Source organism: Staurois parvus, unplaced genomic scaffold (genome assembly GCF_062004578.1).
Source record: "Staurois parvus isolate SC_StPar_1 unplaced genomic scaffold, SC_StPar_1.0 ptg000014l, whole genome shotgun sequence".
In the NCBI taxonomy this organism is placed as follows: domain Eukaryota; kingdom Metazoa; phylum Chordata; class Amphibia; order Anura; family Ranidae; genus Staurois; species Staurois parvus.
In genome coordinates this window covers 16,166,299-16,184,701 of record NW_028317810.1, presented here as the reverse complement: position 1 = coordinate 16,184,701, position 18,403 = coordinate 16,166,299, and the positions used below count along the sequence as shown (strand labels likewise).

Genomic DNA, 18,403 nt, shown 5'->3' with positions numbered 1-18,403 from the left:
CTCCCTCTGCAGCAGCTGAAAGCTGGCTTCTTCTCCTCTCCATACAGGGGATCGGTTCCAGTAATTGCCCCCCACTGCACCCAAGATCATCCCTGTACACCATACATTTCCCCCTGCTGCCTAGGCCCCCCTGTGTGCCCCCTCCCTCCAAGTGCTGCCGGCTTCCCTTCTCTGTTTCCCACCAACAGCTACAAGCACACATTAGGATTCTTCAGGATGGAGAGTGGAGGAAGGGTCCGGTGAAAATGTCACATTTACCAGCCCCTATCTTTCCAGAATGAACACAAGAGGAACCAATCGCTCACTGTGTTAATTTATAACTGAATTATAGTAAACTGTTTTTTTGGTAGGGGCCCTGTCAAGTTGGCTGTATGGTGCCCCATGGTTACTAACAGCAGTTCTGTATGAAACAGTTGACCATTGCTACCTTTTACTGTTTTATGCTCTTGACATCCTCAGCATTACATTTACACTAAGCTAAATTATATAACTCACCATGTTCTCTCGTTTCCATTTAGAGAAACCTTGCACTCTGTTCTGTTCTGCCCTTGGAAAAGACCAGCCTGTCCTGGTGGCAGAGAAAACTTTGGATGGAACCTCCTGTGGACAGAATGGGCTGGATATGTGCTCCAATGGAAGGTGCCAGGTACAGTGAAAACATGTACAAACATTTATAAAACTAATATGTTACAATAGAGATTGAGGTGATAGAGGATGACTAAACACTCTATTAGTTCTTTTTATTTAGAATGCATTATTATTCTTAACATAAAATGGAAATATTTAGCACAATGTAAGGAAAGTAGATATGTTAACAGCTAAATGAGTTTCCTAATTTCAGTGAAGCATGGAAAACCCTTTGAAAGAAAAAATAAAGTTCACTGGTATGCAAGGGGAAAAATCTAACTATGCAAACAGGAATATGTGATTCAAGAAGATTTATTTTAAACCTTTAAACCCTACAGCAATTGAAAACTGGATAACCAGATCAAAGTTTTTTAGTTTTGGTATGCATCCATTTACTGATAGATCGAAGGCAAAGGGACTGATAGATTGAAGGCAAAGAAATTCCAAAATTTTATAGCAAAAATTAAAGATGACAAAGGAGAAACGGTGTACACCACCACTGATATCGCTAATAGGTTCCAAAAATATTATAGCTGGCTGTACGATGTGAGCCCCAGAAACCAAAAAGAAATGGAGGAGGAAAAGAAGAAAAATAGACATAAATATTTAAATGAAGTGGAGTTACCAAGAATAGCAGAAGAAAAATTAGAGGCCTTAGAGAGACCTATTACCCTGGAGGAAATCACCTTGGCCCTAAAAAATACGGCTAAAGGAAAGAGCCCTGGCCCAGATGGATATACTGTGGGTTATTATAAAAAAATTGAGATCTCCTAGTCCCTAAAATGTGTGGTTATATGAATGGAATAGGAGAGGGGCTGGAAACGAGGGAGGAGTCATTGCAGGCACATATAACGATTATACTTAAAGAAGGGAAAGATAGCACATGGTTGCCAGTTACAGACCCATATCCCTACTAAACATTGACACCAAATTGTACACTAAGGTATTGTGCAACCAGATTGAATGAGTTGATGCCAGAGTGAATACAGCTGGATCAGGTAGGATTCATTCCAGGAACAGAAGGTAGGGACAATGGTCTGAGATCATTGCTCTTCCTACAAAGAGTAAAAACAGAGAAACTGCCGAAATTATTCCTGTCAATTGATGCCAAAAAGGCTTTTGAAGGGGTTTACTGGGGTTTCATGATTGATACACTAGAGGTCTTAGGAATAGGGACCTAAATGTTAAAGTGGATAAAAGGACTTTATGGGCACTCCATCAGCGGGGGTTAAGGTTAACAGATCCCTCTCTCAGTTCTTTAAAATGTATAATGGAACCAGACAAGGATGCCCACTTTCTCCTTTATTATTTGTTTTATCCCTGGAACCTGTCCTGGTGAAAGTAGGAAAGTTTGTAGACATAGCAGGAATAAAGATAGAGGAAGTGGAGCATAAGGTGGCAGCATATGCTGATGACATGTTGCTCTATATTGTAAACCCTAGAATAACATTGCCAAATTTAATGAGACTATTAAAACAATATGGAGAGCTATCAAATCTGAAAATAAACCCTGCAAAGTCAGAAATCTTAAACATCAATATACCAAAAGTTGAGAAGCTGAGTCTACAAAAAGACTTTCCATTTACTTGGAGGGAAAAAGAAATAGGCTACTTGGGAATAAAACTAACTCCTTCAAAAAAAGCCCTGTACCAGGCAAATTATACCCCTTTAGTAAACGAAGTAAAGGAGGAGCTGGGGAGATTGTTAAAAGGTGGTGCTTCCTGGATAGGTCATATAAATCTGGTGATAAGATGGTGATAGTACCAATAATCCTGTATAAGTTTCACATGCTCCCAGTACATCTACCGGGATCTTTCTTCGGGATAATAAAGAAGATGATATTTTTTATCTGGGCAAATAAGAAACCGAGAATTAGGTATAAGGTATTGTGTAGGACAAAAGGGATTGGGGGTTTGGGTATGCCAAATGTTAAGAAATATTATCAAGCGATGATATTATCATGGATAATAGACTGGATATTTAATTCACACGCGAAAGGTTGAGTGAATATGGAAGGGATCCTGAGTAAGGCACAGTTAGGGAAGATGGTTTGGGTACCATATAAATTCTGCAAATTAGATGTGAACATTAGTCCACTGACAAAGAAAGTTTTAAGTGTTTGGGATAGAATGCATAAGCAAAAGGGATGGAAATATAATTCAGTTTTGATTCCCTTGGTGGGAACAGAGTATTTCCCCCCACAGGGAAGGATAATATTTCTGGGAAATGGATTAAAGATCAGAATGCACGTTTCAAAGATATACTGAATAAGGGGAAATTGCACACTTTTTCTGACTTAAAGAAAAAAAAGATTTATTTTTCACATTAGATGAGTTGCGGTATGGCCAATTAGGTCATTTTGTTTCAACTCTCCCACAACCACTGAGGACGTCACCAATTTAAAAAACTGTTGAATGTAACTATAGTCCCTAAACAAGGCACCTCCATGAGTTATAAGATTCTTATGGATATGGAGGGTACTGATCCTCCGGAGTTTTTGGAAAAATGGGAACAGGAGATTGGAACAAAATCAAATAAGCAACAAAAGAATAAAATATTCAAATTACACATGAGGTGACAAATATGAGCATAGCTGAAATGAATTACAAATGTTTAGCTATATGGTATATTACACCGAGTAAGGCACATAAACAACAAGTAGATGTTTCACCTTTATCTTGGTGAGGATGTGGGGAAAAGGGAACAATGGTACACATATGGTGGGATTGCCTGAAAATACAGGATTACTGGAAGGGAATATTACAATATATTCAGGAAATATGTGGGATTACTGTACAGAGAGACCCGTGGACATGTTTATTTTATAAATTTGAACCTTTAGTAAAACTACATAAGAACAGGGTACTATATCATCTAATTAGTGCGACTAAGAGGTTGATTCCCAAATTTTGGCTTTCCCCAGACCCACCAAGAATAGGGTTAACAGAGTGGAAAATATCTACAGGATGGAGGAGTTGTGTCATATTGAGGAGTGAATAGAAAATTTTAGGAAAATGTGGAGTAGCTGGTTAATTTTCAAAACATCTAAAAGATATCTGGAACTGGTGGGAATATAGGTGGAAGAGTATCAGAGGGAGTTTTAATGGAATACCCAACAGAGAGAAGGAGATGGGAGGGAAGGGATACAGGTATAGATAGATAATCATGAGAAAGGACAGAAACTAGGATTTTGGTAGGGACTGGGAAATTGGAGGGGGGGGGGGGGGATAAGATGATGCAAATGGAATTTTATTGGTGAAGTTCTTTTTATTGATGTGTGTATTAGAAGCTCTTTTTGTAGTGAAAACAAATAATAAAAGATATAATTAAAAAAAAAATGAAGAGGAATGAGGCCAATGCAGGCTATCATAACATATCAGTGGTTCACATCAGTGTTGCAGTGTACTACAAAACAAATGTGTTGTGCTGCACTGCATAGGTGCATTCGATGTCAGTTAGAGTTAATGTGGTGCTATTCAAATGCCATTCAAAATTAATGCCACTAGAACTCACCAGATTGTGTATCAAGGATGGGGGCACATTTTATTTATGTATCTACAATAAATGACATTTTTTTTTAACATGTTTGACTTTTCAACTTCTGCTAAAGAGAAAAAAAAACAGTACTGTGGAAATCAAGAAAGGTGTTTACTGTAATTCTTCCTACTATACTATTTACTGTCTAATCTTAATATTACTTGCATTATCAGGAACCACACAAATCAGTTCCTAATCTACTCTTCAGGACCCAAGGCTGCATGGCAAGTTTCACATATCTGCAATCCTGTGCAATTATGTACAGCAACTTGGATGCAGTTTGTGGTTTGCATATTCAATGGGCCAAAATTGCACTGGAATTGCACAAAAGTAGTACAGGAACCTTTTCCAAAACTGTGTCATGCTGAGTCACATTGATGTGAAGGGGCACTATTGCAAATGTGATTTCCATTGTTATGCGATTCTCTTCCACTCAAGTCACATCTGAAATCGCACTAGCGTGAACGGAGCCTTAACGGAGCTCACAGCAAGACAGAAGAAAAAAGTGTGGATACTTTTTGAAGAACCCTCGTATGTATGTGTGTGTATATGTATATATATATATATACTGTATATATATATATATACACACACACACTTTATTGCAGAATGTATTGGGACGCCTGCCTTTACACGCACATGAACTTTAATGGCATCCCACTCTTAGTCCAAAGGGTTCAATATTGAGTTGGCCCCACCTTTGTAGCTATAACAGCTTCAACTCATCTGGGAAGGCTGTACAGAAGGTTTAGGAGTGTGTCTGTGGGAAAGTTTGATAATTCTTCCAGAAGCGCATTTGTGAGGCCAGGCACTGATGTCGAATGAGAAGGCTTGGCTCACACTCTCCACTCTAATTCATCTCAAATGTGTTCTATTGGGTTGAGGTCAGGACTCTGTGCAGGCCAGTCAAGTTCCTCCACCCCAAATTTGCTCATCCTTGTCTATATGAACCTTGCTTTGTGCACTGGTGCACAGTCATGTTGGAACAGGAAGGGGACAACCCAAACTGTTCCTACAAAGTTGGAAGCATGAAATTGTCCAAAATGTCTTGGTATGCTGATGCCTTAAGAGTTCCCTTTATTGTAACTAAAGAGCCAAGCCCAAATCCTGAAAAACAACCCCACACCATAATCCCTCTCCATTAAATTTTACACTTGGCACAATGCTGTCAAGCAAGTACCATTCTCCTGGCAACTGCCAAACCCAGACACGTCCGTCGAATTGCCAGACAGAGAAGTGTGATTGGTCATTCCAGAGAACACGTCTCCAGTCCTCTAGAGTTTAGTGGCAATGTGCTTTACTCCACTGCATCCGATGCTCCGCATTGCACTTGATGATGTAAGACTTGGATGCAGCTGCTCGACCGTGGAAACCCATTCCATGAAGTTCTCTATGTACTGTTGTTGTGCTAATCTGAAGGCCACACGAAGTTTGGACATCTTTAGCTATTGACTCTGTGTCAGGATCCTGTCCACTGCAGACGTTCTGGAAGATCTGGCATTTCTGCCAGTACCCTGCATGGCCACAGAAGCACACATTAGCCTCAGTTTGGTACCAGACGGCCTTTATAAGGAGGCTCATCACTTCCTCCAGTTGCTGGATGATCTCTATCTCCCTGTGCCTTGTTCCTGTTTCCTGTTTCCTGTGTTATTGCGATTTCCTGATACCGACTTGGCTTGCTCTTGGACCTGTCTACTCTGTATAACCGCTGATCTGACCCCAGCTTGGCTTACGGATACTCTCTCTCTTGCTCCTCTGTGTATGTCCTCGGCTATCCCATCTGACTACGTCTGCTCTGATTCCCACCTGGTACCTGACCTTGGCTTGAACTGGCTATCCAGTAAATCTCTAAATCCCAGAAGGGTTTGCATACCTCGCACAGGCGCCACCTGTCTGCAGACCTATCTCCATACATCAGCTGTGCTTCTGGTGGACCACCAACCAGCACTCCTATAGACTACCTGTGCCACTTTGGGCCTGACTCCCGCTGTCCCACTCTCAGGGGAGTCTAGAACTTAGCCGCAAGGGAAGCCCTCTCCATTGGCCTCCATCACCAGGTACGTGATACTCTGCAGACAGTTGGTGACTTTTGTGTACTGTGCATTTCAGCATGTGCTGACCCCGCTCTGTCATTTTACGCAGCCTACCACTTCGTGGCTGAGTTGCTGTTGTTCCCAGTTGCTTCCACTTTGGTATAATACCACTAACAGTTGACCATGGAATATTTAGAAGCAAGGAAATTTATCAGATGGACTTATTGCACCTATTACGGTGCCACGCTTGAATTTACTGAGCTCCTGAGAGTGACCCATTCTTTCAAAAATGTTTGTAGAAGCAGTCAGCATGTATAGGTGCTTGATTTTATATGGGGAAACTCATACAAATGAGCGCAGAGAGGCCACTCCAGGTGGAAAAATGTGAACAGTTAATCATGAGCTCATCACTGCTGCCTTGTTAATCATTTGCATGATGAAGAGAACTGAAAAAATAGGCGCTGTGGAAAATACTCTCAGTCAAGCACCTTAATGAAGGTGCATCTTTATTGGGTGAGACAAAGTAGCAAATATAATAAAATTTGACCAGCCGGAAGTGAACAGTGTGAATCCAGCGGACGGCCCATCCGCTCTGAAGGGAGCTGAGATTGGAGAACGCTCCTGTCGGCTTCAAATCACGTGGTGTCAATGTCCCGGCGTCCCGGGTGGTGTCACCATGGCAAGAGAAGGCAGTGTACGGCGTTGGCTTCAGCTGGGAGCGTGTGTAGGGTTACCAAGATGACATGTTTCACACAGTTGTGCTTTGTCAAGTCTCTGGTAACCCTGGGCGGCGGGCATTATATAGAAGACCATTAAAGGGAAGGCTGGCTGAGTGTAATTAACAGGGGATGGGGTGTCAATCAGAGCGGACGGCTTGTCCTGAAGCAATGCTGAATATAAATTTAAAAGTACAAATTGCAAATTATAGAAAGTGGTGCCAATTAATGGAGTGATATGTATAAGAACACTATTGGAAAACATGATATACTTTGACCTTTAGCAGAATTAATACCCAAAATTACCTCACTATAAATGCATTTTTTGACATAGCTTCCATGTACCAGCGATGTAATTTTTAACTTAGAGTTCTCCCACAAGAAAGTTTTTCCTTTATTATTTTATTGTTTTATTATTACATTAATTCTGCTAAAGATACTTACTGAAGTTGTGTCTTTCATTAGCCCTTTTTTCTATTGTTTATGATTAGTAATTGATTCTGCATAAACTGTTTGAAAAGAGGTTATATTAAGAGATGCAGAAGTTTTTCAAATTACGCTCATATTGAGTTGTTGCTATGTGTATAAAAATCAAGAGAGCGAGGCTGCTGAACCCTTAAAATGAAAACCAGTAAGGCGGACATTACTTCACTTTTTCCTTTTTTGTAGCCTAAACATGGAGTTGTTAAACATCTGTGTTCTTATATGAGGTCTTTGTCATCAAGTTAAACACATTCTTTTGTAGATGTAACATATATAAACAATATTGATCACAGCTAGGATTTGCATGATCTAAATGACGGGATGTGTATGCTGTGCATGCAAGCAGATACTGGACCAGAGTTTCTTGGTAGAGTTTGAAAGTGCCAAGACAAAAACCAAAGCACTGAAAGGTCTTGTATAATTTTATGTATGATTTATTTATACTGCACCAACAACGTATGGAGCTCTTTGTAATTGCCAATTACATGCTAAACATGCTTCTGGATGAAGAATACAATCAAATACAGACTAGGATATATATGAGGGATGCTGCCCAGAGCGTCTCATCCTTATTCAACCATGACCAAGATTATGTCTCAGCCTCAGCTTTGAAGTCTTTAAGCCTGCTCTAAATTAATCTTACAAATTACATTTACACTTTTATAACCACCTGCCATGTTTTAATGTTGGGTGGGAGCATAGCTTATTCCTAACTGCCAAGTTTTTTACAGCAACTACAAATGGCAGCTGTACTCTCTGGAGACACTAAGAATTCAGAACTCCAAAAGGTGCCAGGAAATGTTCCTTAACTACTCATAACTTCAGAAATACTAAAGTATAGTGATGAATGGAAGAGAGAATGTATTATGTCTTTTACATCCTGGATCCAAAACACTTGCTACCTGTTGTAGGAAACAAAGACTTACAGGCATGCAAAAGATTCTATTTACCTCTTAAAGGAGTTGATATTCCATTAGTTGGTGAAAAAAAACACATGCAACATGGCAACATAGATTGTTAAAAACATCTTCAGGCTCACCTCCTATCTGATGGATTACCATCAGACAATTGCCCATGTGTTGCTATACACAGGGTTTACCTATAATTCTAGCCAGTTCCTGTGCCAAAGCTTCCAGTTTCTGTGCCAAAGCTTAATTGAACAAGTTGAAGTTAGAAACTGATTGGCTACCATGCACAGCTGTGCTAGATTCTGAGTGCACCAGTTTTAATAAATCTACCCTACAGAGTCAACCTCAAAAGCTCAGTAGTTAATAACATTTGAATTTTGCCTTTGTCCAATATGTTGCTGTTGAGAGTGCCATCTATCCCATATAAAACAAAATTAATAAATAAATAGATAAAGGTGACTTCAAATAGGATATTTCCTGAGCTGAGATGGTCCTGTTCATCATTGTTTTTACGGGATAACTTGAACTACTCTAACAAAACTACATATAAACATAAGATTAAGTGACAGTGAACATGAACTAAAAAAAAATATGTGAATACATCTCATTTATAACACATACACTTCATTCATCTCCTGAATGTCTTTCCAATTAGAAAAAAATGTGTCCATCAATATTTTTTATTTTTGGTTCCTGAATCATGTTACAATCTTGCAATTTCCAAGGTAAGTAGGTGTAACATTGTTCTTAATATTATTTTTCTGTATGAAGTTTATCTACTATAGAGAGTAGTGATGACCTGAACATACTTGAGTTCAGTTCAAGTAACATTTAGCAACTGCTAGATAATTTTGGATACCAAATCTAAAACCCACTGAAATCAATGAAAGACATTTTGTAAAATCAATATTAGCCATTTATGTAGCTTTTAGACTAGGAGTTGTCAAACAAATGGCATGGGGGGTGGGGCACTAACATGGGGGACATGCAATAATACAAAAAAACTTTAGTTTGGCCAGGAGCAGAAATGTTATTAAGGTAAGAGCACAAGCACAGGACTCAAAATGTTGTTAGTAGTAACAAAACTTTAATACACAATAAAGATCAATATCTACTCACATTTCTGTTTGAAAATACCAATGTGAAGAGGGTTGCTGTCATGATCCAGGTACTAGCCAGCAAGCTGTTGAAACAAAAGTCATTACTAGTGAGCTGAAATTCACTAATCATTTACTTTACATTGCTTGGCTTACATACAGCAACAGCAACCCAATATGATTGGGGTAGGTAGTACAAAATTTTTTTTTTTTTATGTGGCAGTTTTTAACTATTGTAAGGTATACGCTTTAGAGCTAAAACTATCAATGTCATATAAAGTGCCAAACGGGTAAAACAAGTGACAGAGCATAGCTTGCTGTGATCTTCTATTTAGTAACATACTGTATTGTATACAAAGTTGGACAAAATGTCATAGTTACATAGTTGGTTAGGTTGAATAAAGACAATAGTCCATCCAGTTCAACGTGTTTGTGAATGTGTGTTAATGTCACTGCCAACTCCCATATTCCTGTATATTGCGTTTGCTAAGATTCTTATCCAACAGTTTTTTGAAACTATTAATACTCCCTGCTGGCACCACCAGCTGTGGAAGGAAGTTTGACATCCTCACCACACTAACAGTAAAGAACGTCTTACACAGTTTAACGTAAAACCTCTATTTGTCCTGTTTACTGTTATCATTGAAAGCAAAAGTAAACTAAATTCCCAACTTTGGGTTGTCCCCAGAAAAGTAATAGAGGTGAAATCTTCCAATGGGGCCACTAGGTATGGTGAGCTGGGGTGGGGGGCAAGGGATTGCCTTAATTTACATTTCCTCACTTCCTGTTTTGGGGCTAAATCTCCCCAATGGGACACAGATGGCAAAAAAAAAAACAACTGGGTTATAACACTCCCTTACTTCACTGAAAATGAAAATGAAAAACATTTTGCCTACAGTTCTACTCAGGGGCGGACTGACCATTTGAGCACTCGGGCACTGCCTGAGGGCCCTGGGTCAGTAGGGGGCCCCATGAAATGCCCCTGGCACCTTTTTATAGGCTTTTTTGGGTGTGGTTTGAGTGTGGACAAGGATACAGGGGCCCCATGATCCCCTATTGCCCGGGGGCCCCATGAGTTGTCAGTCCGCCCCTGGTTCTACTTGGTTGAACTGGACTTGTGTATTTTGTCAACCAAATTAATTATTTAACTATGTAACCATAGTTATTTTAAGATTAAACGATTTCTCGTCTAACTTCAGTGAGTGATCATGTGTCCTCTTAAAAGACCTAAGACTGCATAGTTTTTCCCTTTGATAGAATCTATATTTAGATATTTGTATATTGCAATCATATTTCCTCTTAATTGTTTCTTCTCCAGTGAGAAACATTTTAATGTTTGCATCTGTTCCTCACAACCGAGGTCTCCATCCCCCTTATTAGTTTTGTTGCCCTTCTCTGGAATCTTTCCAATTCCAGCACATCCTTACTGAGAACTGGTGACCAGCACTGAATGACATACTCAAGATGTGGCTGAACCTGAGTATTGTAAAATGATAGAATTATAGTCTTATCTCTTGAGTAGATACACTTTTAAATGTATGCAGGGGCGGACTGACCATTTGGAAACTCGGGCACAACCCGAGGGCCCGGGGTCAGTAGGGGGCCCCATGAGATGCCCCTGGTACCTTTTTCATAGGCTTTTTTGAGTTTGGGCAAGGACACAGGGGCCCCATGATCCCCTATTGCCCGGGGGCCCCATGAGTTGTCAGTCCGCCCCTGGATATATGCTAATGGTCAGCTAATCTAATCTCAATATCATTTATGAACAGAACTGATCCAAGGACTGAGACATGGGGTATCCCACTTACAGTTCCAGACCATTCAAAAACATATACTATTTATCACCACCCTCCAGACATACTCCTGTAATTAGTTTTCTATCTAGATGCATACACTATCGTCAATGCCAACAGACCTCAATTTTAAAATTTTGAGCTTATAGGGTACTGTATCAAATACTTTGGCAAAATCCATATACATGACATACTTGACATCCATAGGCCTTCCTCTATACAAATACCAGCTCACCTCCTCAAAGGATGTAAACAGGTTGGTCTGGCAAGAATGACATATCCATGCTGGCTACTAATAATGATACTGTTTGATACTGTGTCAACCCAGAGTGCATCATAATGCCCCCCAAAGCACAAACCCACATTGCAGAGGTGAGACAGTTATTATGTTAAAAAAAAATCACAATACCATGTTCAGAGTCAAATCAATTTGATTGGGCTCCAAGACAGCAATGTAAGAGGGAGAGCTGAGTCATGCTTTTCAAAGAAAAAACAATTAGGGTATGATATTCCTAACACGTCAGGCCCTAAACACTGTAGAGATTCACTACCCATTAGGGTATGCTTGCTCGCTATGTCATAGGAAGTTATGAGGCATATTTTATTTCAACAAAAATATTTCTGTTTATTATGTCACATTCAAAGGCCAGAAATATTTATGGACGCACAGCAAGCCAATAATAACCAAAACTGAACTGATTAACTGAACAATAAGTATTCCTTATTTGTTAAGATTCTATATTAGAGGAGGATCCAACAGACCTGATCTGAGATAAACAAATCACAATGTCTTTTTTCTCAGACTGTAGACCTAAACAACTGTTAAAATTGAATGCAGACTTCTTGCTCTGCCACTATTTCAGAGGAAGAAAGCATGCAGATTACATGTTAAAAAAAACACATGTAGAGCTATTTTGGAAACGCTAGTTTGAAACCGTTTTGAAGGACACCTTTTAAATCTTTTTTGGATAGGCCACAATTTTTTGAAGAAGAGAGATAAATCTGTTTGTACCTTGACATCTAAAATCTGTGTCTTCTTTTGATGGCTAAAAATGGTTAAAATGTGACAGTTGGGCAGCACAGTTATTATGCCTGTATGGACAGGCCATAATTTATGAGTAATTGAACAGGCATTTAGCATCCATAGAAAAAAAAATAGTATTTTTCTTTGGACACTGACAATGGAAATAGCATGCAGAATTGCACGACAAGTAAAAAACCTGTCTAGACAGATCACAATTTCTGGCCAATTGAGCATGTACCTCAAGTTATTTTTTTTCCATGCAATAGACTGAAAAAGTACTTTTCAGCACAGTTTTTACACCCTTTTTGGAGAAGCCACTAATTCTGAGAGACAAAGCAGGCATAATAATAGACAGAAAATCTCTCAGACAAAGAATTGCATGCTTATTAAAGTGGAATTTAACTCTTTCAATCAACATTAACTATTTGTAATCCTTATTCTGCCAGCGTTAGTAAATAGATGGGAAAGTATAGCATATTTACTTGTTTTAAACAATTTTTTTGTTTCTTCAGTTACCATACACTTGTCATACAGTACATCCCAGGCTTCTTCTAGAGGGGAGGAGGGGAGGAGTTTTTTCAGCTAGGCACACCTTCTTGCTTGCATGCCTGAACTAAGGGCAGATGAATTCCCAGAAGTCAATGCTACATGATTCATCCCCCCTTACTCAAGGTGGCCACTTCTAGAAATGCTAGGGGGTATTTTTCAAAGTGGTTTCTCAGCAAAATAAAGCATGGAGACATGGATGGATGGGGGAGTTTGCTTTAAAATTAAAAATGAATGAAATAGAATTTTTGCTTTGTGGTGCTCAAGTGCAGTGAAGTTCCGCTTTAATGAGATGCAATTTGGAGACAGAGAGTTCGCTTATTTGAGCCTGAAATGGTAAGGGAAACTGTATTTAGGTGCACACTGATAATGGAATTTGTACACATTTTTAGAACGTAATCTAATCCTTTATGACATTAGGGAAATATGGAGTCCGAGAGTCAGTTTATTTCAGCCAGCAAATAAAACACTAGATAACTTTCACAGGTTTGATGCACATACTGCACTCTTTTTTAAGAGAAGGCAATTTGGGACGCAGATAGATGTTATATTCAAACCAGCGGTAATCAATTAAATTGTTATTTTTCTAACACATATTCTGGAAATCATACCGACTTTCTGCACAGAATATAAATAGTTTTCAACAAGGAAAGGCAATCTGAGAGGGAGAGAGTAGGTAAGCTTCATCTGTTAATTAAAAAATTGCATTACGGTCTTCCTGGAACAAAGGAAAAAAAATGTTTGATGAATTATCTGTTCATATTTCAGAGCACATTTTATAGGCCTGAAGTTTAGAGGTAAAAAGTTAGAACAGACAATTTTTATGTAAAGAATCACTGTTAGGACATACTACTTTAAAAAGTGTGTATTTCAAATTTCACAACTGAGAAGCTGCATGAGGAAACATAATGAGGTTGATTTTTTTAAAGTCAAATAGATTGTGCACTTTGCAAAGTGCAGTTGCACTCTGCAAGAGCAGTTGCTCCAGAGTTTACTAGATAAGCAGAAGCTCTCCTGACTTCCATCATCCAATCATGTGCAAACAAAAATGCTTTTTTATTTTATTTTCCTTGCACGTGGTTGGGTATTCTTTGCAAAGTTAAGCTTTACTTCATTTACTAATCTCTGGAGCAACTGCACTTGCAGAGTGCTACTGCACCTCACAAAGTGCACAGTCTATTTGCCTTTAGTAAATCAACTTCAATGTGTCCAACAACAGCTCAGATAACAGAATCTGAACTGTGCAAGTTGTGCCCCAAAAAGACAAACATAAGATCTGCAAAGGACCAATACTGCTTGTGGGCTCCGTGCAGCTCATATTTTACCCTTACTTATATGTCCTTGTTCTGTGCTGTCTCTCTGTGGGCTTTGCTGATGACTGGTGGGAGAATGATCAAGAAGCAGCGTAGAAAGCACAGATCCAGAGAATGAATGAAAAAGAAGCAGGGAGATTGTTGAACTGCAAGGTACAATGAGACTAGCAGCCAGAGGTGCAGTGCCTTAGATGATTTCTCACTGCAGACATACAGCTATGATGAGGCTGTAGGAACAGAGGTGCTCTGCTATTTTTTAGGATGAAATTAAGACAAAAGTTAATTTTTTAAGAGTACCAATTAGGCACAATCAACATTTCTAGATGTTCTGTGTAAGATAGCAAATCTACATTTTGAGTTCAGGTATACTTGAAGTGCAGATGCTTTGTAAACTCTTAGGGGATACAGTATACAAAAATTAGTTTATAGCACATGACAACAAAAATTAATTAAAGATTTTGGGGTGGAACTGCAAATACAGCAGGCAGGTAAAGTATCCTGTGCATCCATAAAATGTACATTAGTAGACATGATAAATGTGTCTAACGACTGGGTTATGTTGCAAGGTATAGTTTGTTAACACAATACAGATCTGATTGTTCCCATTTCCAGGCTTGACTATTCTGTAGAGAACATTTATTATATTTCATGGATCCACCTTCTCTTAAACCTGGGTAAGATGTATAACATTACATTTTAGGCATTGTTTCAAATGTCTGATAGGTCAAAGAACAATATATTTATGTGCAAAGTAGGATCACAAACATATGTACAGAAGTTATAGAGTACAATCATTGCCAGCATAGCGCAGGTGAAAAACAGAGATTAAATTAGATACAAGAAAATAGTTTTAGTGTAGAATGTCTTGGTTTTATTGAAAAACTCTTCCAGGAATCTTGAATCAGTATTGGCTTCATGCCCTTTTGTAAATTCAGACTTAAAAAGAGTAAATATTTTTCTGTGATCGTCTTTGTTCCCAAAGTAATAGACGTAGGAGATGTAAGATGGAGCATTTATGACTTGATTAGAAATCAATCATGCTTTTTGCAACTTTGCTTATACTGTATGGCTCATACTATGCCAGTGAAACAACAAGAATGTGATTTTAATGTGTTTTTACCCTCTAACTCCAAATGTCAATTTACAATTTTTGTTAGGATAATTTGAGCAGGTGAGCAAATCATCTGGCAAGTAATCAGTATAAAACCCTCAAACATATTTAATAATAAATTGCTGAATGTTGCTATGAAAGGCAAAGCCATCTGTCTTTTAATAATTGTCCATTCACATTAGCAAGTGCCTTGGTAGACACTAAAATATTCTTATCACACTTGCATAGGCCTCAATATACACAGACACAAGCAATGAGTTACTTTGGTTTGAAAGTTGAAGACTGGAGCCTCACCCTTAGCTACCCCTGTCCAACCACTTTCTGGATCCATGCCCTGCTCTCCTCCTTCTTCACTAACTAACTGACTCTCATTCTCCTGCCTACCTGTGCTACAACAACAGAAGCTCAGGACAACAACATATTATGAACTATTCAGTGTGCTACTTTATAAATAATTCTGATAATGGCAACTTTAAAACTAAATAGTTGATCAGTTTAAATAAAATAGAAAACATTGTCTCTCAACAAATCAGGCCATTGAAGTACTACTGACACTAAAGCTGACTATGCAATCACCTTTAGCTCTTACGTTATCAATGTAGCGAAGAGCCTACCCAATTTGAAGCAATTGGAATGGATGGTTTGTTCTCATATTATACAGTTTTGGTAAAGCTGGCCATACAACAGTAGAACTTTTTTTAAAATACTTTACATTTTGAGACAATAATTAGATTTTATAATGGTTAGTAGGGTCAAATTGACATTCATTTTTGATTGTAGTGATGAGAAACTCCAAAGGAATGGGGTGGAAATGTTTTTGAACAAGCAAAATTCTAACTGTGAAATCTGTTGTAATGAAACCTGTTTTATATGTCTAGCATTCAATTGAAATAGCAGGTTTGAATTCAAATCTAGTGTCTTTCAAATGAAATGAAGTGACTCAATGGTTGCAAGAAAGAATGTTCTGATGAATGGGTTTTCTACAAATGTTAGAATGAAAATTGAACCAAAAATCTAAAAGTCACGTGTATGGCCAGCTTAAATTGTACGTTACCCTACCATTTTATATTTCTCATAGGTGTCTGTGTTACCATGTACTTGTATGAAGAAGAATCCTGTTCTGTTTACATTGCTTTCTCTGTGTGAAATGCCTGGTGATCCTGCTGGTCCCCCCTGCTTTCCTACTTCAAACTGACCATGCGCGGCATGGAAGCACATTCATCCCAGCATGGTCAGTTTGCTTCTTTACATTCTACTTGGGAGCTGCATGCCGGTACTTCTGTGGACAGACTTATGCTGACACGCCCCCCCCTTCCCCAACCCAGCTTGTCACTGGGAAGATCGGTGCACTGCTCTCCCTCTGCTTGGGAAGATCAGTGTATTGCTGTGTCACTGCCTTTTCTGAGACGCCCCCTGCACAGCTTATCACAATGTATTTCTGTCTATTTATTATACAAGACTGTGCCTTTGCTGTGGCCAGACTGCTGTTGCTATGCCCCCTTTCTAAGCTTCTAAGCCCCTTATGCAGCTGTGAACAGTGATCACACAATGAATTATAAAATAAAGAGAAAAAGGGTATTTATGATTTATGTACAAGGTGTGTCCAGAAAGTTTTAAGTTGCCTTTACACTGATTGTAAAATGTCCGTACAATTCCTGTCCAGAACTTAAATGTAGGTTACTTTTTAATGCAAGGGTTCTTCCCAGAGCTGTATTTTCATGTCTAAACATAACAATTGCAAACCCTTCTGTACCCAGAACAGAGTTAGTATGCTTAATGTCCAGTATATCGTCCTCTACAATATTTTAGAACAGAGCTGCTAAATTTTAAGGAGACAGTATCATGAATTAGTTAATAGTAACTGTGAAACATAGTAACACTAATTATCTCTTGGGTTATCTCTGGGGTCAATAAAACCTAAAGTAATATTTCAGTTTTTGGTAGATGCTAGGGAGTTGAAATTTTTTATATCTCTTGGTTACTTTTTTGGGTTTGCATACTTACTGTAGTCATTATGAGGGGTTCCCACTCTGTCTATTGGTTTTTAAATATATTTCTTTGTGTGGAAAGTCCTACTAGAGGATCTTTAACATACAAAGGAATTATTGCCAGATGACCATACTGTTGGGAGTATCCAAGACATATAAAAAGACATGGTGGTATTGGTCTACTATGCTCCACCTGTAAATAAAATGCTACTTTTAGGTGGACTGACCCTGAGGACCATAGGCAAGCACAGTTTTAAATTATACTAGTTGCCTTGAAAAGACTTCTCTTTCTCTATTGAGGCAGCTGTGGGCAAATAGTATGCATGACTAGTAGATATGAATATGGTAAGTTTATTCATTTGTTAATACTGAAGAACACAAAAAAATGGAGAACTTGAAAAGTAGAGTGATAGGTAAATACCTCTAAGAAATAAGATTTATGACCTATTTCACAGACAGAAATGTTAGAAGTATGAAGTTTTGCTTAACAAGTGATTGTTTTAATGTACAGTTGTGCTGACAAGTTTGCATACCCTGGCAGAAATCATTAAATTCTGGCAATGACATTGAAAATATGACTAATCATGTCAAAAAAAGTATTTTATTTAAGGATAGTGTTCTTATGAAGTAATTTACTATCACATAGTTATTTGGATACCTTTTTAAACCATGATAACAGAAATCACCCAAATGACCAACTCGGCCATGCAGCTCATTTTTGTTCAAGTACCATAGTTTAATTCTTATTAAAAACAACTACACCATCTTTTTCCAAAGCAGCATGTATTTCTCCTGAGGTTGCCTGTGGGTTTTTTTTTTCACATCCTGAACAATCCTTTCAGCCATTGTGGCTGCAATCTTTTTTGGTCTACCGGACCTTGGATTGGCATCAAGAGATCACAGAATTTTCCACTTCCTAGTAAGTGATTGAACAGCACTGACTGGCTTTTTAAAAGCTTTTGATATCTTTTTATATCTTTTTCCATCGTTATAAAGTTTCATTACCTTGTTATGCAGGTCCTTTGACAGTTCTTTTCTGTTCTCTATTGGTCAGTATCCAGCCTTCTCAGTGCATCCACGTGAGAGCTAACAAACTCATTAACTATTTATATACAGACACTAATTGCAGTTTAAAATGCCACAGATGTGGGAAATTGCCTTTAATTGCCATTTTAACCTGTGTGTGTCACCTTGCATGTCTATACCAATATCACACATTCCAGGGCA

General features: G+C 38.5%; 1 protein-coding gene across 1 annotated transcript in view; it reads left to right on the top strand.

Annotated features, from left to right (window-relative positions):
• Window positions 1–18,403, top strand: part of ADAMTS19 (ADAM metallopeptidase with thrombospondin type 1 motif 19) — a 275,226-nt gene that overhangs the window by 196,716 nt on the left and 60,107 nt on the right. The window contains exon 14 of the mRNA XM_089677700.1: window positions 519–646. Within this exon, the coding sequence (XP_089533826.1) occupies window positions 519–646 (128 nt within the window). The remainder of the gene's footprint in view (window positions 1–518; window positions 647–18,403) is intronic.